This window comes from Rattus norvegicus, chromosome 18, assembly GCF_036323735.1.
Source record: "Rattus norvegicus strain BN/NHsdMcwi chromosome 18, GRCr8, whole genome shotgun sequence".
In the NCBI taxonomy this organism is placed as follows: domain Eukaryota; kingdom Metazoa; phylum Chordata; class Mammalia; order Rodentia; family Muridae; genus Rattus; species Rattus norvegicus.
The window spans coordinates 34,991,667-35,018,084 of NC_086036.1; the positions used below are offsets into that span (position 1 = coordinate 34,991,667).

The 26,418-nt window shown below is 42.7% G+C and overlaps 1 protein-coding gene across 25 annotated transcripts in view; it reads right to left on the reverse strand.

Annotated features, from left to right (window-relative positions):
- The window catches only part of Ppp2r2b (protein phosphatase 2, regulatory subunit B, beta), a 452,614-nt gene that overhangs the window by 86,981 nt on the left and 339,215 nt on the right, over positions 1-26,418 (reverse strand). For 13 of the 25 annotated variants that reach the window (NR_073588.2, NM_022209.4, NM_001402382.1 and 10 more), the window contains 3 exons: positions 22,820-22,917; positions 19,799-19,964; positions 13,012-13,124 (listed from right to left, as the gene is read on the reverse strand). Coding sequence is in view for 22 of the 25 variants with exons in the window: in NM_022209.4 (NP_071545.2) it covers positions 13,012-13,124; positions 19,799-19,964; positions 22,820-22,917 (377 nt within the window). In the remaining 3 variants the exon portion in view is untranslated. Of the gene's footprint in view, positions 1-13,011; positions 13,125-19,798; positions 19,965-22,461; positions 22,543-22,819; positions 22,918-26,418 lie in introns of all 25 variants that reach the window. The other 12 variants (XM_039097058.2, XM_039097068.2, XM_039097065.2 and 9 more) reach the window with 1 other exon arrangement.

Genomic DNA, 26,418 nt, shown 5'->3' on the forward strand with positions numbered 1-26,418 from the left:
TCCCCTAGTTTGGGTTTATTTTCTGTTGTGGGTACAGACTATTTTGCCATCCAAGCAAAGAAGGGCTGTTCCAAAAGAACTACCCATGCAGATCAGAGAATGCAAACCAGGGCAAACCAGGGTCCTTAATATAGCCTGTGGTGCTTGGTGTAGTCTGGGTGGTACTGCACTCCCCTCCACACGTGCCTGGTGTTCCTGTCACCCTCTTTCTTCCCATACTACGCTATGATGACTCCTATGTGTGACCTTGGCCTTCTGCATGTCCCTTGCTTTCCTGCAAAGTGTGAAAGGTAACTCAGCTTCTCTCCTCCCCTTTCTTCTCTCTTCTACTTTCTTCTCTTTAGACAGGGTTTCATGGAGTCTAGGCTGGAATTGAACTTGATATATAGTAAAAATGACTTAGAACTTTCTGATTCTCCTACTGAGTGTTGGAACCACAGGATGTGCTGCCATGCCTGATTTTGTGTGGTACTGTGATTCAAGCCTTGGGATGTTCACATGCCAGATGAGCATTCTAAAACTGAGTACATCAGCAGCCAAACTTCTCTGTAGGCTGACCTTGAACTCCTGATCCTTCGGCTTCATTCTCTTTCATGTTTGTCTACCTGGGCATGGCACTATGATGAGACAAGTTGTTTCTAAGTTTGTAACAAGATTTGCTGTAGTGACGAGCAAGGACACATTGGTTTTTCCACTATTTTAAAAGGTATGTTTCAAACTCATGAGATCTAAGACTCATCAGAGTGAGAATTATATATACTTCCTATAATTGTTTGTATGAAGACTGAAAGGTTCATATACATAGTAGATTAGATAGAAATTATATAAGATGGAGATGTTTTCATGACCTAATGTGGAATTTGTTTCAAGAACTTATTGGACATAGGCTAGATCTGAATTGGCTACAGCAGGAGAAGCCACTGCCTTTGGGAGTCTAGTTAACATGGAGGTCAAGGGTAAGGGGGGTGCAACTGAGAAGTTAGGAGGACACAATGGGTCTGCATTTGCTAGTGGAGTTCCTTTATAGGAGTCACTCCTCCATCTGGTACATAGTCTCCTCAATCCTGACATGGGATTAGAGTAAAGAATAAATGTGGGTACAGTGCCTGCTTGGCATGGTGTCAGGCAGAAGGATGTTCTCAGTTGACTAGGAGGAAGTTCTACCAAGTATCTTTCACCATGAGGTGACCCTGACTGGGAGGGGAGAACTCCTATTCACAGACCCACATCTTTCAGCCAGCAGTTTCCAAAGAGAGGTTCATTGCTATACCACGTCCAAAATAGATCACTGACCTATTGTTTGAACCAGAATCAGTGGCTAGCTTCATGAACTAAAGAGGAGCTAGAGTGAACTAGCTTTCGTGGAAAAGTGGAGTGTCAGAGTAACAGATGGGTGACCTAGTGTCACAGATGATTCTCCTGCATTGGCCACAGATTACACGTTTAGTAGACTATTATGAACAGTAATTACTTCCTAATTCAAGGAAAAGGTTCCTTATGGATAAGTATTTTTGATGGAAAATTACTTCACTTCAAATCCTTTTTAGACATTAATTTCTTAAAGTTTCACAGAAACTCTGAAAATAGATTTGCTTAAATATGCTTAAACCATAACTTCCTATATTACTCCAGCAAGATGCATTTGTGAGATTGTTTATGTACTCTGGTAGCTTTGAACACTTCTATAATAAAGAGGAAGGCACTAAACACTGACCCCAGTAAACACCTTCTAGGTGAAATGCTTTTTTCCTGTAGCTCAACCATTCTAAGGAAACCAAAAAATTCTTTGTTGAGAATAAGCTTTTTTAAAAATAATATAAAACTATCCTTCATATAAGCTTTCCTGCAACTGGTTTCTTGTTTTATGCATCAAAGAAAAGATAGTATCTTCACATCCACAACCCCCCAGGGATGTATTTCAAAATCTTGGCTGTCTGGAGAGGACTGGTGTTTAAAATGCTTACATCAATGCATCAGCTCGTGCTTGTTTGGCAATGTCCTAAGATCAAAGTGATCATGTCCTCTGTTGGGCTTAATTCTAAGTCCATTTGTGTTAATTATTTTCTACAAAGATCTTATGTATAATGAGCAGAGGACCTAGAAACCCTCTTGTGATTTCAAATTAATTTCTTAGTATAACTTGGTAGGAAAAGGGAGTCTGACACACACACATTTGATCTGCTAAGGATGTCAATTTGGAAAACAAATCTAAGTCAGATCTATTAACACTCTCAGGTATGTTAAACCATGAGCATATACATGCCTGCACACCCATTTCAAAGACTTAGACAATCTTTCCCACTTTCATCATCCAGTACTACCTGAGTTTCTACTTACTTTTAAAAGTATAACCTGAAATTACTTAGATGAAAGATAGGAGGAACTCACTTCTCTGGGACCGTGTGAACAAGGGCTAAAATGGTGACACTCTCTATGTCTACAAAGCTTGAGAAAGACCATCAGGCTGCCTGTGCTCAGGGTTAGGTAAACCTTCCCACAGTCCATCCCTGAATTCACATCATGGAATGACCAAAGGTAAGGAGGGAGAGCCTTCCAGAACCTGGGATGTCTAAACTCCGACCATGGTGTCTCAAGATTAGATGACACCCAACACCGTGGAAACATTTGGTTTTTGTTTTGGTCAAATCTGATGCTTTTCTGATACCATTGGGTGTTTCAGCATCTTACTCCTGTTGAGGATTAGACCATGGGCACATTCTAAAGGATTGGTGAGCAGGATACACGGATAACTCGATCCTAAGCCAGGTGTAGGATTCTGATCGCTGACTATGTTGGATCTAACTGCAGTATGTCAAATGCAGAATGCCAGAAGTTCCTCTGGGATGAGGGTGATGTGGCATCATTAGGGAGTGAGCGCGGATTGCAGTAGATCTGACTCTTCACCAACTTCCTATTTTACCATCCTGACATGTGCAAGAATACCTAGTCATGACTATACATGGACTGACCCTGGACTCTGACCCCATAGGTAGCAATGAATATCCTAGTAAGAGCACCAGTGGAAGGGGAAGCCCTGGGTCCTGCTAAGACTGAACCCCCAGTGAACTAGTCTATGGGGGGAGGGCGGCAATGGGGGGAGGGTTGGGAGGGGAACACCCATAAGGAAGGGGAGGGGGGAGGGGGATGTTTGCCCGGAAACCGGGAAAGGGAATAACACTCGAAATGTATATAAGAAATACTCAAGTTAATAAAAAAAAATGAAAAAAAAAATACCTAGTCATTCCTATGTTATAGATGATGGCTGCCATTTGGTCAAAGAATGACCCCCTTCTTGGTGACTCTTACACAGGGTGGTGTTTGGAGCACTGGCTTTGGAGACAGATTGAACAGGTTTAAAATACAACCCTGTTGCTTGGTAGCTGTAGGTGTGGGCAGGTTGCTTCAGGATTAACAACCAAGTGCCTCATTTGCAACACGGGCATCATAGAATTATCCACTTCATGGGTATGATGTCGGGGTACAATGAAATGTGCGTATGATCTGTATTCCAGAAGGCACATGCTTAATAAATGTCTTTAGTGGTTACTGTTAGAATGTAGCACTGGGCACAAGGTGGCTGCCCCCAAGATATGACTTGCATGGGAGGGGAAGGAACTTGCTTAACAGGATTAAGAAACAGCTAGAATTAACAACCATAGTGCGAGTCACAACAAATCAATCCAAATCAAATCTCTCCCTTGGTGTCAAGGCAACTCTGTTTTGATAGAATTTGCTTTCATATTGATCTGTGCAGACTTTGAGAGTCAGAAGGAACAACTGAAAATCATCAAAGACACTTCAGTTTGAAATAGATCTTAGAGGCTGTTATGCCAATGGTTGCCAACAGTACTCTCTGGGTCATAGTAGATAGACATGGGTAAGTGCCTTGGCCCCTTTCCTTCAGTTTCTGAGTAGTTGGGTAAATGTGTGTGTGTGTGTGCATGTGCAGGGGACATGTGTGGGGGTGGAGTGGAGCATAGGCACTTTCTGACTCTGATGACTAGATTTTTTATGCCATGGCCTAGCTCGAGGTACCCTACCTTCCTACTTTCCTACAAAACAACAAACCCTCCTTTGTTGATGCCAGCAGTCTCTATGGCTTACATGCATGTTGCTCTCTTGCCCCAGCTTATTCACATGGATGTGAGCTCAAACATCAATTTCAATGCATATGTAAGACATCTAGCCTTTATAAGAGGCAGGATAGACATATGAATTTTGGAATTAGAAAGACAGGGATTCAAGTTTAAGCACTGTCACTTATTAACCTGTTAGGCAAGTTCCTTAACCTTTCTAGATTCAGGTGCCATGCCCCTAAAAATGAGGACCACACTGGTCCCTCACATTACAGGTCTATGTGGAAAATTCAGTTATGCTAAGTGCCTCTGGAACCTGGCAGATGCTTGCTAAGTAAGTATTAGCTGCTTTAATAATTCCAAGTGAATTAGTTCATTTGGCTACTGTTGAACACAACTAACTATTGTCTCCCTGAATATCAAACAAAGGAATCAGCTGACAACAAGAATAGAACTCTTACAATTCTCATGCCTAAAAGGCTACAGACAAGGAGATTTGTCTGGAGCCTAGCTGCCTGTTCTCTGATCCCATAACTGAAACTCCATGACACGGACAGATACAATCAGATAATGGCAACAATCAATAATGATAACAGAAATTATTATTTATTTTCATAAACACGGAATATGTGCGTCCTGCTGCGTTACACACATCACATGCCAGTATTCACTTTGGGGGCAGTCAATCAATGAGAGCTCTCAATATACGCCCGCAGAGGTAGGAGGGGGAAGACGGAGCTAGGGATGAGAAATTACCCACGGCAGAGTGACACATTCACCAAGTTAATCTAATCCAGGGGGGCCGTCGAGGGCCGTTGCCAGCCTGTGAATATGAAACAGACTTGATTGATTTTTCACTGCAGAGGCTAAAACTCCATTGTTACTGGCAACAAACACCAGGAAAGATGAAGCCGTGAAAAGATTGTATATCAAGCACCCAGTGCAGCCATAAATCAGAAAATGGAGTCTAAAAAAATTAAAAATAGTTGGAGGAAGGCCATTTCTATGTCCTAAGAGGCCTTGGTTATTAAAGCATAAACGTCAAATTGAAATTAGGGGCAGTGAAAGCCACCCCCGACTCAACCATTTGTTTGCCCTGGGACTGACCCGGCTGCTTCCTCTTATGAGGAACTGGACTTCTACACCACCAGAAGGGAGCAAACAACAGCGTGCATTCTCCTGCATCCCAGCTACAGTGCCCATTAGCATCAAAGCTGGTGTAGCCCTGAAGACTGATCTGGGAAACCCCACCCTTACCCTGCACGTCCTCCATTCTGTGCTGCCATGGCAACCTTATGTGTTACTCTTAGTAACTGAGAAGTAACACAGAGCTTCTGTCTTCTGTCAGTACTTCTGTAAGTGTGTGTGCCAGAGTTCCTCACGATTGCCTAGGAAGACTATTATCTAAGTGGTCGGGACCAGAATTCCTTGTGATGCGGTGGTCCAGTGAAAGCTTCTAAAATGTATGCTGGGTGACCACGAAGCACACTGCCTTCTGAGAGCCATAGTTTAAAGTGATCCACAGGCAGTTTGTCTCCTCTGTGCTGTGGGGATGGAGTGGCTCATTTGTCCTTCTGAGACTACCTTTTTATAGGAGCTGGTTTGTATGACACCTATCACATATCCAGCATTGAAAAATCTCATCCTTGTATAAATCAAGGGTTTAAGCCGATACAGCTCTCATCACGTGAATGACAGGATTCCAGTGCACATAAACCTGTACTCTGCTTGTGGGTCTACTTCTTACTGTCTTTGAATTGTCAACCCAGCACTCATCTCTCTGTACCTCAGTTTACAAATCTCTAAAATGGGTGCGATTGCCTAAGTCATAGGATTATGAGAAGGACAGAGTTGTAAAATATATGCAAAAACTGCTTAGCCTTAAGCCTATCTTGATGAAAGACTGAAGAAATGTAGTTATTTGTCATCAGCTTAAACTGGGAGAGTGTCTAATCGGCTCTCTTAAAAAGAGATCGGGTAGTTAAATAGATAGTTTCATTGAAAAGTTAGTCTCTCCCAAATCTTTTCATTCCTTTTCCCCATAAAAACTCTGAGAGTTGAGGCAGCAGCTGGTGGATGTCTGTGAGGCTCTGGCCTGCAGCTGTCTAAATAGCCATCCCTATAGTTTGTGAACATCCTGGTCACTGTAAGGTGGAAACGGGTAGGTTCTGCAGATTTCAAGAATATGTGACTGAGCTTGGAGGTGGGTGGAAATGGTCATGGGCAGGAGGCCAGAGTAGGAACACACAGCAGCAGGTAATCATCCAGGGAAGAGTCGGTTGGTCCCTGTGAAGCTACCCAATAGGGAAGTAGCCCCTTCAGAGCCCTCGGGCCTCTAAACACAGCTCACGAATAAGGAAACTTTGACAAGGATTTCCAAGAGATGGGAATTAATGATGGTATTATCTGAGAGATGGGAATTAATGATGGAATCCCCCAGCACTATACATGCAAATTAGCATTTTCTTAGAGAGCAAAAGCCATGGAGAAGAAGGAATGAAGAATCACCACTAGATTTTGGGTCAGACTAGTTTGCACGCCAGCACGGCCATTTCAGAGTCCTGAGACGTGGGCAAATGCCACGCATCCCCTAATGTTTAGTCTCTGCTTTGGTGTATCCATTCTATTGACAAATGCTGACCTAGTGCCAGCACATGCACTGCTCTAACTGAGGATGCTTCACCACCTCCTTTTCCATAGAGTGTACACTCTTCTGAGGGATGAGGCAAGCTAGGTGATGACCACGTGGTTTAAGTTATGCTCAGTGCTAAGAAGAAAGATCAGGTGAAGGACACAGAGAATGACCGGGAAGGGGTGTGTACTACTTCTCATCAAGTATTCCAGGAAAAATTCTTTGATAAAGTGGCGCCAGGGTGACGACTGACAGGGAGTCTATGGCTTCCGATGACCTCGAAAGTAATACAAGCTTCCTGGCAAAACTACTATCGTTACCGGTGGAAGGCTAAGCCGGAACCTGACAATCAGAATGCACCCAAGAAACAGCGCTTTTATCAGATAGTTATTTAAGTACTATTCCCATTAGCTGGGAGGGAAAGGAAATCCATTAGAAAACTTAACTCCCATCCTCTCCCTCTTCTTTCAGAAAAAACGAGTTATGACAAGTCACGGCATGAGAGCTCACACCTTTGAGAATCTATTTATAACAGGTTTAAAGGCAAATGTCACCCTGGCCTAGGTTCCAAGGGCAATGTCAACCAACTCTAATGAGGCACACAGTATCTCCAGGCTCACGCTGCTGGGAGAGAGAGCCGAGGGTGATTTCTTACTACCTAGCTTCCATCCAGGGCTAAGTAATTTACTTGAATACCAAGCCTGTTGCCTAGAAAGGGCTCTAAGGGCCCATCGCCCCTGGGAGCCTAGGGGAGAGGAATATGGAGGAGCTTGCTGTATGCAGCTGCACAAGGACTCAAGGGGTTTGTTTCTCCATGTTGTCTTGGGAAACTTAATGACTGTGAAAATGTGAGCGAGTGAGAGAGCAAGTGTCTCTCTCTATCTCTCTCTCTCTCTCTCTCTCTCTGTGTGTGTGTGTGTGTGTGTGTGTGTGTGTGTGTGTGTGTTATTGTGAGTTCCTCTGACCAGGTATAATAAAGGCACCGATTGCTAAGAGTGACATTTTAGTGGCCAGGAAGGCAGCTCAGTGTATAAAGTATTTGCCTACAAGGGTGAGAATCAGAATTGAGATCTTCATCTCCCACACAAATGCCAGTTGGGCATGGCTGCCTGCCTGCAATTCCGGCTCACAGAAGGCAAAGCCAGGGAGTCCCCAGAGCATCTGGTTAGCTATCCTAGTGGAAGCTGTGTGTGAGCTCAGTGTTCACATGAGCGACCCTGCCTTGATGAAGAAGGTAGACAGAAACTAAAGAAGACACCTTGGAATCAGCCCTGGGCCTCCACATGCACGCACACATGTGAACATGTATACTCACCTGCATACATACATGTGTTTGCACATACACTTGTGTACTCATGCAAATGAACATGCATATACGCTTGTACTCACACCACACACAAACACATGTATATGGGAGTAAAGCCCTGATATATGTGTATAAGGCTCAGAGCCCTGGCTTTGGTTTAAGTCTTAGCTCTGGAATGACAAGTAACAGAAAGATAGGAGCAAATTGCTTTTTCTCCTGAAGCCTGTATCACATTTAAGGGTCCAGTAGCAAAGTGTATCAATGTCTCTTTTATAACCCTGCAAGCTGATCATGGAACTCCCTTCTTGGAGTTTCGTGTCATGAGCAGTGGACTCAGCTCCTGGGACAGCTTGCTACACACAAAGAGCATAGCGTGCGTGTGGTATAGCAGAGACTCAGTAAAGACTAGATCCCAGCAACTTCCTTGCCAAATACCTGCCCACTTCCCCTCATTGTGAGTTCTGGAGATGAACCGAGGCATTAGGTAAGAAAGCATCCAGTGGGTGTTACTCAATTATCATCATGATTATCTTGGGTCTATAAGGATGCTGAGCAGGGAGCCATTCTTCTCCTGGGCTCCTTGGGTAACAAGTGATTGGATTTGAAAGAGCATCTTCCATTAAAGAAACAAAAAAGCCAGATTCATAGTCATGCTTTTAAGGAGCCGAGCCTCTCAGAATTGAAAAAAAAAGGATGGGTTCGTTACACATCGAGGATTAATTAGCTGTCAGGTGTTATTAAATGTTCCCACTCTTAAGACCCACTTGTAATCGGATACTGTGGAAATGAGCAAGTGGAAATCTTTGCAGGGGAGGGGACGGGGGACACAGTTGCTGGTGGTGCAGATTTCGACGATAGAGTATGTTGGTAAAGAATAGTCTATTTAATGTCGCATTGGAGTGTCCTCTCTTTGGGGTCACTGTTCTGAATCTATGGCTTTCAGGGTTGTGTGAATGGGTTTCCTTTTTGTTGTTGTTCTGTTTTTGTTTTTTTCTTCTTTCTCCATCAAGCCTTTATGGAGTTTTAAAGGGCAGAGTGTGGGATGTGGATGTTTACATGAAATGGGTGTTATTTTAAGGCCTCAGACTGAGGAGTGGAGTAAAACATGGGTAACATAATTTTTATAGTGAATACGTTTATATTGTTGTAATTACTGCTCGTGTGATTGAAAATTAACAGAAGTTGAAAACAAAACCATGATTCTAAGGGGGTTGGTAGATGATAGAATCCAGTGACCACAGACCCTGGTCTTTTAACAAACCCCAGTGTCAAGTGTCAAAAATGCAAATTTGGTCTCAGAATTCAAATTTCTCCAATCTTATGCTCAATGGCTTAAAAGTAAGGAGAAAAAGAAAAGGGAGGGTGCCATCCAGCACAACACAGCTTTATGAACAACTGGAGCTAGAGTTGTTATTTTCTAACTGGCAGCTATACCTCAGGGCCCCTGTCAGGAGTGATCTGAAGCTCACTTCATTAGCAACGTTGTCTTGCCACAGTGGATCTCTACTCTAGTGGGAATGTAAATAGGTCTCTCTTCTCTGTCACTGGGATGGAGCCCCCAAGGAGTTAGACACATATATGGAATCCCGTAAGATGCCATTGGCAATGGGAAACCACACTGGGCACTGCAGATGGCTCTGAAAAATGTCACGCACGTAGCAAACAAAGGCAGATGTATCAGTTAACACATTAAAGATAATTTCAGAGGCACCAAAATGCATTGGTGTCACATTAAGAAACGAAAAGAAAATACTTCCTTTTAGAATAATTTGATCAAGACTGAGCCCAAATTTAAATGTTCCCTCCTTGTATCTTTCCTCTGTCTGTACCATGTGGTTACTGGTCTGTCTGTAGTCTGTTGTAAGTGTGTATATATGTACATGTGCCTGATGTTTGTCTGTTCATAAAAAATGGAGTTTTCTCTGTCTTTATTGAACAGTACAGAAAATGCAGCATGGGATAGAAATCTTTAACAGAATTTTTCAAAGGAAAACGTTACTAGTCCTAACTGACCCAGAACAGCAAACACTACTGCAAACAGACACTATCAGCCTGTATCTATTTTGCTTCCAACATTTATGGTGACTATTTGCTTTAAGGTTGTTTCCACCCCATTGGCTGCTTTCAGCAAATGATTACCATAACACATAAAGACACTACTCTGGGTCAGGGTCAATAAAGGCTATAAAACTTAAGACCCTCTATGCATAGTAAGGTTGTTTACATTGCTCTCTTAAAGGCAGGTTAAACTTCAACAGACCAAGTACATGCACAGTAGGACAGCAGGTTAAGTGCAGAGTCTTAAATGATCTCAAGGTGTATTAACTTTGCTTCAAGTTCTAGACAAGTTCGGTCTCTTTGAATGCAAGCGATATTTTCAGAACAACGTATCACTACAGGCAGAATCTATGGCAGAACTCAGGGACACCCAGTCGATTTGTTTTCCTCACAGGACTGTCATGGACTCAGGGATAAAAGACAGTCTTAATTCCTGTAATATTTCTGGCACATTCCTTACTACTTATCTACAAGTAGATTGTGGAATGAACAAAACAATATAAAAAGAAAATATGATATTTCTTTCTTACACACACACACACACACATACACACACACACACACTCACACTCTTTGAGGGTAAGAAAAGGGATGCTGACATTGGTGATGGTGGTGAGGCTGATGAGGATAGTGATGACTGGTGATGTTGCTGATGATGGTAACACTAAGTGGGGAGCTAGCTTGAAGTATCCTCTGAATGCCAGATACCACACAGGCTAAACTCTCTTTCACATACACAGTGTCTGGTTGAATCTGCATAAGAACCACAGTGAATGGTGACCATCTGTGTTCTACAGATAAGTCACTGGAGACTCAAGTCAAACACCCACCATCCCCAGCAGGAGAGGAGTGCAGTCATACTTCTAATCCACTTCTGCCTGCTTGGACCTTCCTATCCTTTATCAGGCTTCTTTGAAGTCTCCCAAACCTCTGCACTTTCAGAACAGCAGGGTAGGCAGACACCTCCCCAACCTGGTCTGACACGGGAACTTGCATGAGAACAGAGCAGCCAGTGTGTGGGGCCTCAGAAGGAACACAACTAAAGACATAGTGTCCATCAGTACAGGATAAGCCTAATAGCCCGATCTTGTGCCCAGCAGAGTGTTAGAAAGCCTTTGATGAATAAATAGATGAATGAATGGATGGATGGATGGATGGATGAATCAGTGAGTTGATAAAGGAACACAGTGATCACCAGTGGCCTCTTCTGCTTCTGTACCCGGGTGAGATCCTCTCTCCCCACTGGCATGTGCTTCACTGCTGGCTGTTCCCTTTTCAGGTTTGGCCCTCTGTGTAGCAGCTGGTGTCTGGGAACACACACTTTAGAGTGCTAGAAGTCCTATGGGGTTAGGGCTGGTCCCAACATGTTCTTACTTTACTGTTTGCACTGAACAGATTCAAAACAAACCATCCAGTCTTACATCACTTTTACCTATAACTAGAGCAGTGGCTCTCAACCTGAGGGTCATGATGCCTTTGGGAGTCAAACTACCACTTCCCAGAGGTTGCCTAAGACCATTGGAAAACACAGATATTTGCATTATGATTCATAATAAGTAGCAGAATTACAGTAATGAAGTAGTAACAAAAGTAATTTTATGGTTGCAGGGGTTGTCACAACACGAGGAGCTATATTAAAGGGTTGTAGCGTTACAGAGGTTGAGATCACTGAGCTAGAGAGTCTTTTCTTAATGCTCCATGTTTAGAAATTCATTTTACTAGTGACCCTCTCTGAGGCCTTTCCAGGCTTTCAGAACCAAACGCCATCTCTTTCTTCTTTGGACAAGTAACAGTTCACAACTCTCTCTGTCTGAGCATCTGTCTTACTCTGTGTAGAGTTAGGGCCATTTGAGTGTAAGTGCTGTAATGGACCCCTCCTTACCAGGCTATGCACATCTGGAGGCCCCATAAGGAAGCCACTCAGGCTGAGAGCAAAGTCTATATACCTGCTGAGTGTAACAGCCACAGGGGAAGAACTTTCCACCCCTGGCTTTCACAAGTTCATAGACAATGGGCTTTTAGTTGCAGGGGAAGAAAGGAAAAATAACTTGTCTGACTAAAGTTCAAAAGGATTAAGCAAAGGCTCTGTTTTGAATACAATTTCCTCCATAAAAGATTCATGTGTGGAAGGCCGAGCCTCCTGTTCTCTAGTCACCCAAGGGTGAATGGATCATACAGGCTTTCATCAACAAGTCAATGCATTATTGAGTTCATCATTTGGTGGAATTAGAGGAAGATAGGGCCCAGTAGGAGAGAGTAAGTCTGAGGATGTGTCTCTGGAGAATAGCTTGTCTCTGGTTCCATCTAGTCTGTCTGTCTATTTGCTTTCTGACCACCACGAAGTGAGTCCTCTCTACATATGACTTTACTATCTTCCTCAGCAAAACCTGGAAACAATAGAGGCAGCTGAGCCTGAATGAAATCCTGTAATCTGTGGTCTAAATCAAATGGCTCCTACTTTTTAAGTAGTGTCTGTTAGCTAAAATAGCCCAAAGACAAATGCAATAACCATGGAAGATTCTGGTAAGTGGCAGGGTACAAACCCAGGTTTGTTAGATTCTGAAGCTTGGGCTCTTAAGGGCAAAAGTCAGACTTTCCACCTCACTAGTCTTGAGCCCCTTATTCCAACTACAGAAGGTATTCAAGACACGCTAGGTAATGTGAGTAGACAGGCTGAGAATGTCTGGCAGTGGCCATGTGGCAAGTCATTGGGGACAAAACAGAAACATGGATTTGTAGTCATTAGGGCCTGGCACCTTTCCCACTCCTCCATCTGCCACCAGAGATGGGTAGGCCGAGAATCTGCCCAGTGCCTGCAACCACACATTAAAGTTGTAATCTGCTGTTGTGGCCAGCACATGCCCAACTTCAGGGGGGCAATCCCCTGTCCCCTGCTAGCCCAGGCTGCTGAAAGACATGGCTGGAACAGCGACACTCACCCGCAGGGTTGTGATGGTGGCAGGATCCCGGAGCCGGCCCTCCTCATCTTTCAGGTTGTAGCCTTCTGGCCTCTTATCACGCTCACTAACTTTCCATAGCTTCACAGTTTTATCTGTGGAGGACAATCAGAAGTCATGATGGCTGGGCAAGGAAGGTGGTAGTCAAGGTAACAATAGTAAGAAGAGCTATAGGAACCAGCTCCTCCAAGTTCTGTGCTACATAAATCTCATGTCATTTGAAGGCAAGGTTCACAAGGCAAGACAAAAGCAGATTGTGTTGGGACAACGCCCTTCTCTGATGATGCACCGTTAGAACATATACCTTACATTTTAATTTGACTCATTCTATAAAAAGACTGATTGAAACCCAGTAAGAGTAGTCACATACAGAGTTCACTTTGTAACTGTTAGCTCAAGGACAATTTTAATCTAATGTTCATGATCACTTTGGGCAGTAGGACACTGTTACCATTTTCATTTTTGAGCATCCACCCTTAGACACTGTCTTCACCATGCCCATGAAGGCCCTTCATAACCTGGTACTCTTGACTTCCTCGACCCTCTGATACTGCTGACCATTCTGTTACCCAGCTTCCTGTGCTACTGTTACATGGATTCTTTCTGTCCCTAGCCACTAAGCACACTCTGCTTCAGGGTCTTTGAACATACTGCACCTTCTGCCAGTAAAGCTGTTATCTGTCTGTCTAATACATATAATACACATATATACATACACATATATATATGGTATCTATGTGTATGAATATATCTATATATGTATCTATCATCTATATCTATCTATCTATCTATCTATCTATCTATCTATCATCAATCATCTATCTACTGTCTGTCTGCTTTTCTTCCTTCCTTCCTTCCTTCCTTCCTTCCTTCCTTCCTTCCTTCCTTCCTTCCTTTCTTTCTTCTATCTGGCACTGAGGGTTAACCACAGGGCTGTAGATGCTAGAAAAGTTCTCTGCCAATGAATTATCTCCCTGCCCCGTGACCTTTATGACCTTTTCACATGGCTCACTTACTTTTGTTTATGCCCCAACCTCAGAGTAGTTTATGTAAAATCTGTATAAAACCACAGTGGCATCACAACTCTCCATTCTTTCTTCTCTCCTTTTCCTTGATTACCAGTGTTTCTTTTTCTCCCTCTTCTTCTTTTATTCTGTTACTACAGTTCACTATCAATTGGCTATGTTGGTCAGTTTTTATCATCTGTCACTAGAAATCTCTTGGGTTTCATCTGTCTTGTTCATCACTGAACTTTCAGCATTTAATGGTACCTAGGGTGTGGTTGAGGCTTAATAATATCAAAATCAATGTTAAGTAAATATTAACTTGACTATGAATTGATCTCCTTGCTATAATATACTTTTCCAATATTCAGGGAATACAACAATATAGAGATGAAGCAAAATGGTCTTATGTCGTAGCATAACACAGCTGCCTAGTATGTACAAACCCTGAGTACCAGTCCCTCTCTTCTCCTCTCCCCTCCCTCTTCTCTTTCTTCTCTCTTCTCCTATCCCCTCTCCCTCCTCTTCTCCTATCTCTTCTCTCCCCCACCCCATCACTTTTCCTGCTTCCTGCTAGTTCCCAACTATAAACTAGAGCTTAGACTGTTTTACCTCCATTCGTCTCTTGATGACACCTGTCCTTTTCCATAGCAATGAAACAAAAGATGAGAACTCCAGTGCCCTCTGGTGCTGACAGCCCAAGGCAATGATGGAGGGAATCTGGAACTCTGAGACCTGGTGAGACATGTTCTACCCAGACTCTCAATTTTACCTTTTCAGAAAACATGTTTGGGCTAAGCTAGTCTTGTCTGTGTGCCATATGTCCTTGAACGCCTTTCTTATCAGATCTCACACCCCCAGTCTGTGCTTGTCTTTGTCTTTCCTTCTGAAAAGCAGGGGTACACTTCGTTTCTCTGTATTTGTCTCCGTTGGACAGGAATTGTTGTGAGACACTGTTGGGCCTAATTCCCCCTACTGCCTAACAGATGTTAGGCTTCAAACTCAGGACCAAAGGCTGAGATGCCGATTAGCATATCAAAACAGACTGGCTGCCAGGTTCTCCCCTACCGGCTTCAGAATCCTCCTGGCTAGCATACCCTGTCCCTACCCTGAACTTTCCAAGCCAAAGGACTAGACTGCCTCTTCTCCCAGAATCTGGCACTATATAACTCACTGGTTTGTCTATGCTAGTCTCTTGGCCCAGGGCACCTCTCTTGGTCTGAGGCTCCTCTTTTGCTCTCTCTCCCCTTATCTTCACACATGGCCTGATTCAGTCCAGCCATGTTTACTCTGGACCCTTCAAAATGCCTTTGTCTCTGTCTCTGGATTTTTTCTCCTTCATATCTAGAATAATCCTTCTTCTCTACCATATCTACGAGTAGTCATGGCTTCCTTTTTCTTTCTTATTTTTCCTTCAGCAGGCACATGGCCAAGGACTATGGTCCTTGCGAGAAGGCACATACAAAGTAGTCCTGAAGTCAGAAATGATCATCAGGAAACAAGGAAGTGTGGACCACCCACTTAAATCTCAGTTTCAGCATGCACACATCCACATATCTCAACAGTACACAGTTGTCACTCTATACCCCACTTTATTCATAAACTGCTAGAAATGCCATCTTTCTTATGGGGCATATTAGGATAGAATGAATCATTATGCTTAATTGTGTCGGGCTAATGATAGTGTCCAAATAGTAGCTGTCATTAGAATTAGCATTATGTGCCAAACATCTGTAGTAAGAATAGGTAACTCTCTTGCTGTGAGCGTCATCTCACAAGAATGCCTACACATTTCTAGTTTCTGGGGAGAAAAGCTGTCCTCATTGGGACTTTGGTTTTCTGTCCTGCCTCAATTCTCCATTAATCCCCAGGTTCCACACCATCACTTCTGGGTTCTTCACCTATGGGAGGACCACTCTTGCAATCAGAGGCACATGACCTCACAGGACATCAATACATCATGTCTTGTCCTTAGAGGTCTTAAAAGTATTATGGTGTGGGATGTCAGCAGCTATCTCTATATTTTAGTAAAATTCCATTTTCACACACCTAGGTATTATTCAGGCTTCCAAGCCTTTTCTCATGTTTGGCCAGACTGCTCCATGTGGGATCCATGGATTCTCATCTCTGTGCTCACTCCCGTGATTCGTGCTGGGAGGAGAGCCTGTCCCAGCTGTGGACTTAATTTAGAAACTGCTAGCTCTACACTCACATCCCTCTGGTCCCAAGCTCTCCTGAGATCCTGTTCACACAAGGCTGCTTTTTCAGAGTGGGGAAGTTAAGCACGAACCTTATTCACAGTCACTTGATTTGTTCCTCATCAGCTGTGGCTGAGAACAACTTAAGAGCCGTTGAATTTCACCACCAAATCTTTTCTGTTTCTTGGTTTTGAAATGGGTCTAAATCCATTTATTTGCAAGGAATTTTAATCTTATATTTTATGTCATAAGTGATACATTGCCATAGAGATAAATAGAAATCACAGGGCAAACACAAGGGTAAAAGTTACCCATATGACCCCCAGTTAGAAAATCCATGATCAGAATTTTGTATATATTCTTTTATAATTTTTTGGATGGTGTTTCCCTATGTAGCTCTTAGTAGCCTGGAATGGACACTACTTTCATTTACCTGCCTAGTGCTGGGACGAAAAGGCATGCTCCACCATGACCTTTCCTGTATATGTTTTTATATTTTTTCTATGCAATATTTTGAGGATATGATATATATGTCATTATATATACTAAGTTGTGTATTTAATCATTTCCTTTCTTTTATTATATAGGATGTACCTGCCATCGTAATTGGAAAAGGAGAATAAGCAGAAAGGTTAAAAAAAGCAACACTTCTCTTAGTTCCAGTAGACTAAGATTACTGCGTGCATTTTCTGTATTGTCTTCTACTATTTCTTTGTTTAACTATTTCTAGCAAGCAATATGCCATATGGGTAATATACATTTTTCCTGAACATATATTTATACCAACAACTATCCATATACATATATTTACTGAATTTATGGCATGTAATATAATATACTACAGAATATAATTTGTAATAAGAATGTGTTACCAACTAAAAGCCTAATAGTGGGAGCCTTACTGTCAAACCACAGAGGAATCAAATCATATGAGGGAATAACGTGCAATCATTAAGAAAAATCATATGGTATTTTTAATATATCAGCAAGAGAAGTATTTTTATTGTTATATTATTAAATTTTAAAACCTGGCTTAAAACACCTCATAGAATATATCATTTTTCTGTTAATAAGCACATTATTAACATCTTTTTCTTTTTCCTTTAGATGACACTAGCAGAAGTTCTCTCTGTGTCAGAATATTCTGTCTTTGTTTTGTGCTCAGGTATTTTCTTAATTTTCACCATGAACACCTTAGTGCCCTGCCTTTCTCAGTACACACAGACAGGCAGGCTAAGCAACAACCCAGATGTATCTTTAGGTGGCAAATAACTTCAAGGTCTATTTCACAATGGAATGGGAGCTTTGCTTTTCTTTAAAAGTTACAAAGTTAAAAATCTATCCTAGTAGAATTAGTATCTATACTCAACTAATGAGATAAGCACCCTGTCCCTCCAAAAGATAATTGACGGAGAATTCAATCCAGTTCCCCAGGGTTGTGTTGCCCGGGGTCGTACTTGACTTTATTATCACAGCATTTTCATTTGACTCAGAATCTTAAAGCTTTGTGGGGGGAAAAACTCTAAGGAGCATGCAGCTGTTAATATGAGAAATGGCGTTTTCTTTCTTCTGGCTTGTTCTCTGGGTAGTTTCTCACCACGTGTGGCAGCTTAAAACACAACATTATCATCTATCTTCATGTTCTCTTCTATATAGCAATTCCCATTGTCTTCCATTAATTTTTGAATGTTAACCTATTTGGCATGGGATGGGGGTGGATTTTTAACCTCAATATTATCATAGGAAAGAAAACCGCACGCGAACATGTGGATTTTCCTTAGAAGAGTTGGTTTGAGATGCAGTTGACATGTGAAATAGCATCCCAAATGGGAAGATAATATCCTTGTTAATCAAAAAACTATTTAAAAACTCAATTAACAGAACATTATGCTATATAATTAATCTTCATTGAATTTCACTTTCTTTCCCATCCCCCCTATAAAGTACTTATTAAGCCTTTGGATTTTACTGCAATAATCAATAGACTAAATTTCATAATATAATGTAATCTAGCTATGGAAGACAATCAGACACTTCTCTGCCACTGAAGTAATTACATTAAAACTACCACATTAAACCTTCCGTTCTGAGCGGTGTGAAACAACAAAGTCTGCGTGAGACTTGAACAGAAGGCAACCAACTATGAATCAATGGAAGGGAGGTGCTGTGGTTTGGCCTCCAAGAGATAGAGCTATAAACAGGACAACAGAACAAAACAAATAAACAGAAAGCAGCTACGGGAAGGAATGGCATTAACTGGAATCTTAAAAACAAAACAAAACAAACAAACAAGCAAAACAAAAAAACTCAAACCAAAACCAGATGAGTGGAGACCTGGCCATATGGAGGATTGCTTGAATAGAATCATCACGTTTTCAGATTTTCAGATCTGTATGCTGACTTTATATTTGAGGGATTTGATGGCTCTCTCTCTCTCTCTCTCTCTCTCTCTCTCTCTCTCCCTCTTCCTCCCTCCCTCCTTCCCTCCCTCTACTGTAAGTTTGATCTATGATTCACTGTATATACTTTCAAAATTAAAATGATAGAAGGAACAAAGTTACAAGTGACTTCGTTACAAAGTTGCAAAGTTACAATGCACTGTCAAGATTTAGTAATGGGAAGCCTTTTGCTGTGTGTCTTTCTTGTCTTTAACAAGGAATATATGCTTGATTGTATTGTAGACATTGTCCCCATATTTCTGTTCTTGATATGACACTCCTAGATCACACTTATGCATGTGTTCGGCATAGACTCATACATGTGATAAAATGAGTCACCTGCCGATCTTTTCCTTGCTCTTTGGTTTTCCTCTCGGAATCCTCTTGTTACTTATTTGCCATTAGTATTCCTCAGTAGGACTGAATTCCAAACTGGCCTTTTTTGTTGTTTTTTCTCCAGAGAGAGGTTAACATCCTAGAGTGTTATCAGCTTCTTTCATGGAGGGAATATATGAGCAGGCTTTATTCACCTGCCAATAACCTCTCCTCTCTTCTCTAGTCATATCAATTTATATCAACATAAGGGACATGGAGAGTTTGAAGGCAGATGAAGAGACTGCTGCTTCTTGATCAGCTTTTGGGAACATCCCCAACCCCTCTGGTCTTGTGCTCCTGGCTCAGAACTTGATTTTCTCAGATACACAGACATCTGTTTTGCAGACCCGAAAATATACTCAGGGATTAATAACTATTTTTCAAAATGCCAACAGCATGTCGAGTTTCTTGAAATGCTTCCCCAGAATAACATGCAATGACTCTTCAGACAGGAAGTCACATTCCCCAAACACCTGCAAGCAATCTACATTAGGAAACTGCCGATAACGGGTTCCACAAAACTGGGTCATAAATTTGATATTTATAAAGTGAATAGCTACTACTTACTGAGTCCAATTCTGCGTGCACCATCAATTCTGCAGAGCATCTTACAGACAGGGTTTCTAAGTTTTTCACTAGCTCACATGGGACAAAGGGACACTGAGGCTAAGGGAAAGTTATAAGTCAGGTTGACTGTCTCTGAAAATATTGAATAGGAGAAAAATAAAACAAATTAAACCCCCCCTCCACATACCGTTGGTAGACAGAAGAAAGTAAGCTGCATTTTGTTGAGGGAGCCATCTTATTTTATTGATTTTTTCTTCTATTTCTAAACTTTTCAGGTAATCGAACTCGGGTTCATGGCTCTGGAATGTGCTGTAAACATTGTATTCACCCCTACGATGAACCTGATTTTTACTCTGTAGGAAGGTAAAACACACACAGAATATTAAACCATTTAAAACATGTGCTAACTCACGAATTCTTTTTTCCCCTTTGAGAAAAGCCATTAGGGGCCTGCTGGGAGGCTGCATCAGAGAGAAGACACCAAGCTACTGCATCCATGGATTTAGCTTCAGTGTAGTGGAAAGCATGCACTCCATTGGCAAATATCAGAAAACACACACACACACACACACACACACACACACACACACACACACACACACACGCACACGCGCACACGCGCACACATGCTTGTAAAGTATATATTTAAAACTATATCAACAAAAAGAATATATCATAACATATACATAGAAACAGAAGTTTCCAGGCATGGTAGTGCTTTCCTTTAATCCCGGCACTCAGGAGGCAGAGGCAGAGAATCTCTGTGAGTTTGAGGTCAGCCTGGTCTACAAAGGGAGTTCCAGGATAGTCAGGACTGCTGTTACACAGAGAAACTCTGTCTTACAAAACAAGGGAGGAAAGGAAAAGAAGGAAAGAAAGAAGTTAACACACAAATAGAAGATCCACTATTAAATCTTCCTGCATTTCAGGAAGTGCTGAGAGGGCCATTCTGTGGAGATGTTCACACACACACTAGATCAATCCCTATGAAAGGTGCAAAGCTGTTGCAAAGGCATCTCAGAGAGGTAGACAGAGCTGGGAGATGGACTCCAGAGGCTCGGAGATTAAGTGACTCTTCCAGGGTCACACTCATGAAGATCGATCTGAACACCAGTCCCTCCATCTCTCTTTTTATCCAGTGTAAGTGATGAGAAGATCATCTGCACCTATGACTTTCCCCTACCCCTAATTATGCAAAGAGCAAACAGCAGGAGCTAAATAAATGATGAGAACCAGCATAGCACAGAAAGCCCAGGGTTCGGAGGGAGGGGAAAGGAGGAAGAGGAGGAAGACACAAGGGGGAGGGGTGTATTACATGGATTTTAGGATCAGTTTCCCAAAGTCTTGAGATTTGGCTTTGAAATCTGCTCAAAATTTAAAGTTTGACTCTTATTAAACATATTTTAAATCAATGTTTGATTTTAAAGAAAAGGTTCAATTTAAAAATATATGATCCTAGAAGGACACAGGCCACCCATAGGCGTATCTCAGCGTGCCCAGGAGGGGGTGCCTTTGCTGAGCCTAGTGGTTTGCAGGCACTGAGGACTGGGGTCCTGAAGAGTCACTGCCCCCAAACGATGTCACATGGCTTTTGTCAGTTTAGCCATGTGTAAATCTGAACCCCTAAGCTCCCCCAAAATTGAACACTGAATTCCCTGATCCTCATCCTTGCTGAGTTCTATGTTCTTGTGAACCCACCTAGACTGCTTTGGAAAGTGTGTCTCCCATCATTCGCCTAATAGATCAGGCTTCCCAAATCTCCCAGTAAATGAAAATAGGTGAAACCTATAAATATCTAGCAGAAAATGTGGGGTGGGATATGACTGGTAACACACAGCCTTGGGTAATTTATGCTAAATAGCTCCTCCAGTTCCCCTTAATCATAGCTGTGAACCTAATTGGATTTTTTTTTTTAAATTGGAGATTTGAAAATCAGTTTTCAAAGGACTTTAGATGCTGACACCTTTGCTACTCCCCTGCTCACTCACAGAGCACTGGTCCACCTTAACAATAAATTTCTAAGAGGGTTCATTTGCTACCATCCAAATCAGACTGTCAAGTGTAGGTAGCATGTGCCAGACCAATTAGCACCAGGCGGCTCTGGAAAAAACAGGAAAAATTCCAGGTCACGGAGAGCGGTTCAGTTCTTACTTGCCAACTACATTTCCATGTTTCTGGGGCCGTGTAATAGGCTGGGGGCCTGATTTAATGCTGAGCACTTGAATTTACACAGAACCCCGAGGGATTATGACGCCCTTATAGAAATTAATTGCAAATAATGTGCAATTACCAAATATATCACCCCTAAATGAGGCTATCCTCTTTTGAGGGGGAGGTGTAATGCAAATGGCTCGGAGGCACAAAGTGGGCATTAAATTGCTAGGGAGGTCTCTTGTGAAGTCTTCCTCCCCGGTGCCTCCCCGGTGCCCAGTTAATCTCAGAGGCAGGCAGTGGCAGATGGGAAGAGTGGCTAGACTACTGACTACCCTGCTGGAAGGACTAGGGTGTGCCAGGAGAGGGTAAGGGAATCAAATCGGGCCACAGTTCCATTCTGAGAAAACAGAAACAGGCATGGCAGCGGGAGCACGCTCAATTTATGGGAAAAAGAAAAAAGAATTCCTAGAAGAACCCAAGCCTCAGGAATGAACCAGCCACTGAAATGGCATTATGTAATATATCCAGCTTCAGGGTCCCATGCCAGCCTGTGCCATACACTGGGCTAAGAAGCCTTTTTGTTGGGTTTTAGCCCTTTAGTCTGAGCGTCACTTTCCTCTCTATTTACCCAACATGCCCTCTTTTCAACTGTTGTCAAATAAAGACATTTTCCTCTCCTATGGATTCTGGCAGTACCTGAAGTGAAGGGAGATTGAATTTCAACACCTGGAGGACAGATCCCAAGACAACAGCTGGAGTTTGCGCCTCTGTAAACACCTGTGGAATTTTGCAGGTCAGATGAGAACAGCTGCTGTTTCCCAATGTTCATTTGTAGAAGGATAAGGCCCTGCCCAGGGAGAACCCTCTTCGAGGTGCTTTTTGTGAGCTTGAACTTAGAACTGTGGATGCTAATGACTTTTTGGCAGTTTCACTGTTGGTGAGCAAAGCGTCAGGCAAGGTTAAGGGCGACAGACACAGGAGGATTAAGGCACAGTGGGGGGGCCTCCTCTTAAAAAGGGAAGAAAATGAGAATTTCCAATTGGCTGATACTTACCTCCTGTTCTCGCTGAAATATTACAACCCTACCCCCCTTGTCCCCCGTCGCTAGTAACTCTCCAGTGTGGTTGAATTCTACCGTAGAGATAATGTCAGCTGAAAGGAAGAAGACAAAAGCAATTTAAGTAACTGCACACTTACTTTGAATGGGTAGATAATAGACACACTTTTCTGTGCATTTAAGGGCTTAGGGCTCCGGCTGTGCAGCGGAATTTACAGGGTTTTATGTTCTGCATTTTAAGTACCACTTGAAGCAGCAGTCGGGGATAGCGAATTTCCTAGGTCCCCCCACTGCTTCGCAGGCTCCTGGAACATCCGAGGTGAACAGAGGGGCAAGGCATATTCACACTTTTCTGTTCCATGGAAGAGAGAGTTTCTTTTTGGTCATGGAAATGGATTTCCTTTGCTTGTTTTCATCAACCACAGACCCTTCTTTCGCTCTAAGAAAATCCCCCAGACAGGGCTAAGTGTAGTGGTCAGGCTTAGGACTGAACATTGAAGGAATCAGGGTACAGATGCCAACCACAGCAGAGAGTACAGGAGTCACTGGGGTACCCCTCTAATCCCCCCAACTTCATTAGGGCTCTCTCCTCTTGCATAAGCCCCAACACACCCTCTGGTGAACACAGTCTTTTCCAGGACAAGGTACAGAAAAGACAGTGCCACAAGATCAGGGTGCATTAGAGAAAAGCACAGGCACCAGACTCAGAGCACAGATAACTAGGAGGAAAGTCAGCTTCAATGCTGGTTATCCCGTGGCCCAAGGACAGGCGAACTACGTATGACTGGATTTATTAGGGCTGGTTTTAGAACATGCCAGAGATGAGTTCCCCACAATCACTTTTTCAACAATTGGGGAGTGGAAATGAGCTTAGAGAAAAAGAAGAAAGAGCATAAAGGGGAAGGAAAGGGAAAGGAAGGGAAGGGAAGGAAAGGGGAAGGGAAGGGAAGGGAAGGGGAAGGAAGGGGAAGAAGGGGAAGAAGGGGAAGGGAAGGGAAGGGAAGGGGAAGGAAGGGGAAGAAGGGGAAGAAGGGGAAGGGAAGGGGAAGGAAGGGGAAGAAGGGGAAGAAGGGGAAGGGAAGGGAAAGGAAGAGAAGGGAAGGGAAGGGAAGGGAAGGGAAGGGGAAGAAAAAGGACGAAAGAGGCAAAGCACTGTGACTATGCTGTCTGACTGAGGAGTGGCTGGAGCCTGAACCTATGACAGCAAAGGCAAGGGTAAGGTGGAAAGCCATGACAGTGATCCCTGGCGAACTCAAGTCTTACATCTTATGTGTGTATCGTCATTTTAGGATGGTCTTGGTATGCTAGCTTTATTTAGATAAGCAGCGTAAAATTCTCCAGCTCACATACTGTGTCTTTTCTGCCTATTGAAAGTATTCTGAATTCTCACTCTTTGTGAGGAAGTAGAGAGAGAAAATCATGACCCTCATCATCTGTGATGTGTCACTCACTCAAGTGAAGTGTCGCCCAAGTGGCACCCTTAAAGAGAGTCCAAGTTTTACTCTTTATCAGGAGTCAGTTCAAATACTCCATGACAAGGAAGGAACACAATACCGTGGTCCATCTTAAGGAGCAAGTGTAACGTAGCACATGCTGTCTGTTGTCCTCAGTCTTTGAAGAATTAACACCCATATGTGTAGAGCTTAATGGAAACATCTAAATTCTATATAGCAATAATACGTTTTCTTTTCAACATGCATCAATTTCTCCCCTTTATAAGATAGGGTCTCAGTGGGTAGACCAGGTTTTACTTGACGTCAGATATTTCACGGGTTGATCTGTACCTTGACATCTTCCTGCCTCTATATCCTGAGATCTAGGATTACAGTGTGTGCTGAGGAGAAGATCTTGCTTGCAGGCTGAAGGGAAGGCTTGGTGGGTAAAGTGCTTACTATGCAAGCATTAGGACCTGAGCCTGGGCTCTCAGCACTCATACTCAACTGAGCATGGCAGTACCTTTCTCTGACCCCAGTGCTAAGAGGTAGAGACAGGAAGAATCTGGGACCTTATCGACTAGTCTAGCTTATTGGTGAGCCTCAAGTTCATCGAGAGACAATGTCTCAAAAAATAAGGAAGAGGAGGGGTTCAGTGGGAGTGGGAGGGGATAAATGAGGGCAGAGAAGGTGTGTATTATTGAAATATACACATGAATGAAATTGTCAAGCAATACTTTCAATACATATTAAAGATAGAAAGAAGTGGAGGAATATAAGGAATGACAACCTTTGATCTCCACAGACACATGCATGGAGGTGCATGCCTGCACACTCACACAAACACGGCGCTGCACAAGCATATCCTCTTCCCACACCAATCTTGTCAGTCGGCTGCATATGGTTTATGGGTCAAGTGTTTATGATTTCTGGTTTATAATCATCTTTACTTAGGTAAGGTGACTTCATTCCTTATTGATCTAAACTGGAAATCAATTCCATTTTCTGAGGAAATGAACCACAGAATAAGCCGGGCCATTGCTAAATCCTTGATAAATCTTTGGAAGGCTGATTCACATAATAGTCACCCATGAACCAAGGCATAGCAAAGTCCAGCATGACTGGAGAACTTGCTACTTCACACAAAGCATCTGATCACTAGTCTTTCTCATAGCTTGTGTTTTTAAAGCTATTTTTCTCATAGCTTTGCTGGGAGTAGTCAGCTGTCAACTGTCTGTATTGCCCTGGAATGCCCTCTCTTAGACAGACTGAGGTCAGTGTGAGCTGCTGACACTTCTACTGACTCTGGCCTTTCAGCCGGTACAGAAATAGTTTTCTGACCTGCCTAGAATACAAGATGGGCTCAGCTGTCTATTTTCTCTTTCTAGAGTCTGAAGTACTAAGGAATGAATCATCACTCATTGATCAAATTGCTCAAACACTAATGCTACACACACACACACACACACACACACACACACACACACACACACACACACACGGTGGCAGTGAAAGGAGGGAGGAAGGGAAAGACAGAGACAAAGAAATAGGGGCATATGAGCAATGAGAAGGTGGTGGAGAGACCTGTTTGGAACAAAAAGTGCCAACTTTACATCATCTTTGTGTTTTTTGTTTGTTTGTTTGATTGGTCGGTTTTTGTTTGGTTTGGTTTGGTCTGATTTGGTTTGGTTTGGTTTGGTTTGTTTTTTTCTAAAGCAGGCCACAATACATAGTTCAGACTTGCTTTAAACTGGGATTTAGGCTGACCTCAAACTCATGATCTTTCTGCCTCAGCCTCTGGAGTGCTGGTATTACCCGTGTGTGGTACCAGGCTCCGTTCACTGGGACTGAGTTTAAAGATTTTATTTCTGTGCAGTTCATGCAGCAACATTAACACACCAACTCCAGACCGTGGGCTGTGGATCCTTTCCACTGAGAGCTAAAGGTTAGGTTTTTCCTTTGGGGGAAGCTGGGTATCAAAATAATTAAGTAGCTCTTTGGACATGAAGATCTCACTCGTCAAGAAAAAGCCACTCTCAGCAAAGCAAGAGCTACTATCCCAGAGATGACAAACATATGGTTCTACCCAGATTCTGAAATAAATTCCTTTCTTTAAAATATAGACAGTTGAAAATAGGGCAGGATCCAAGTTTAGACCCCATA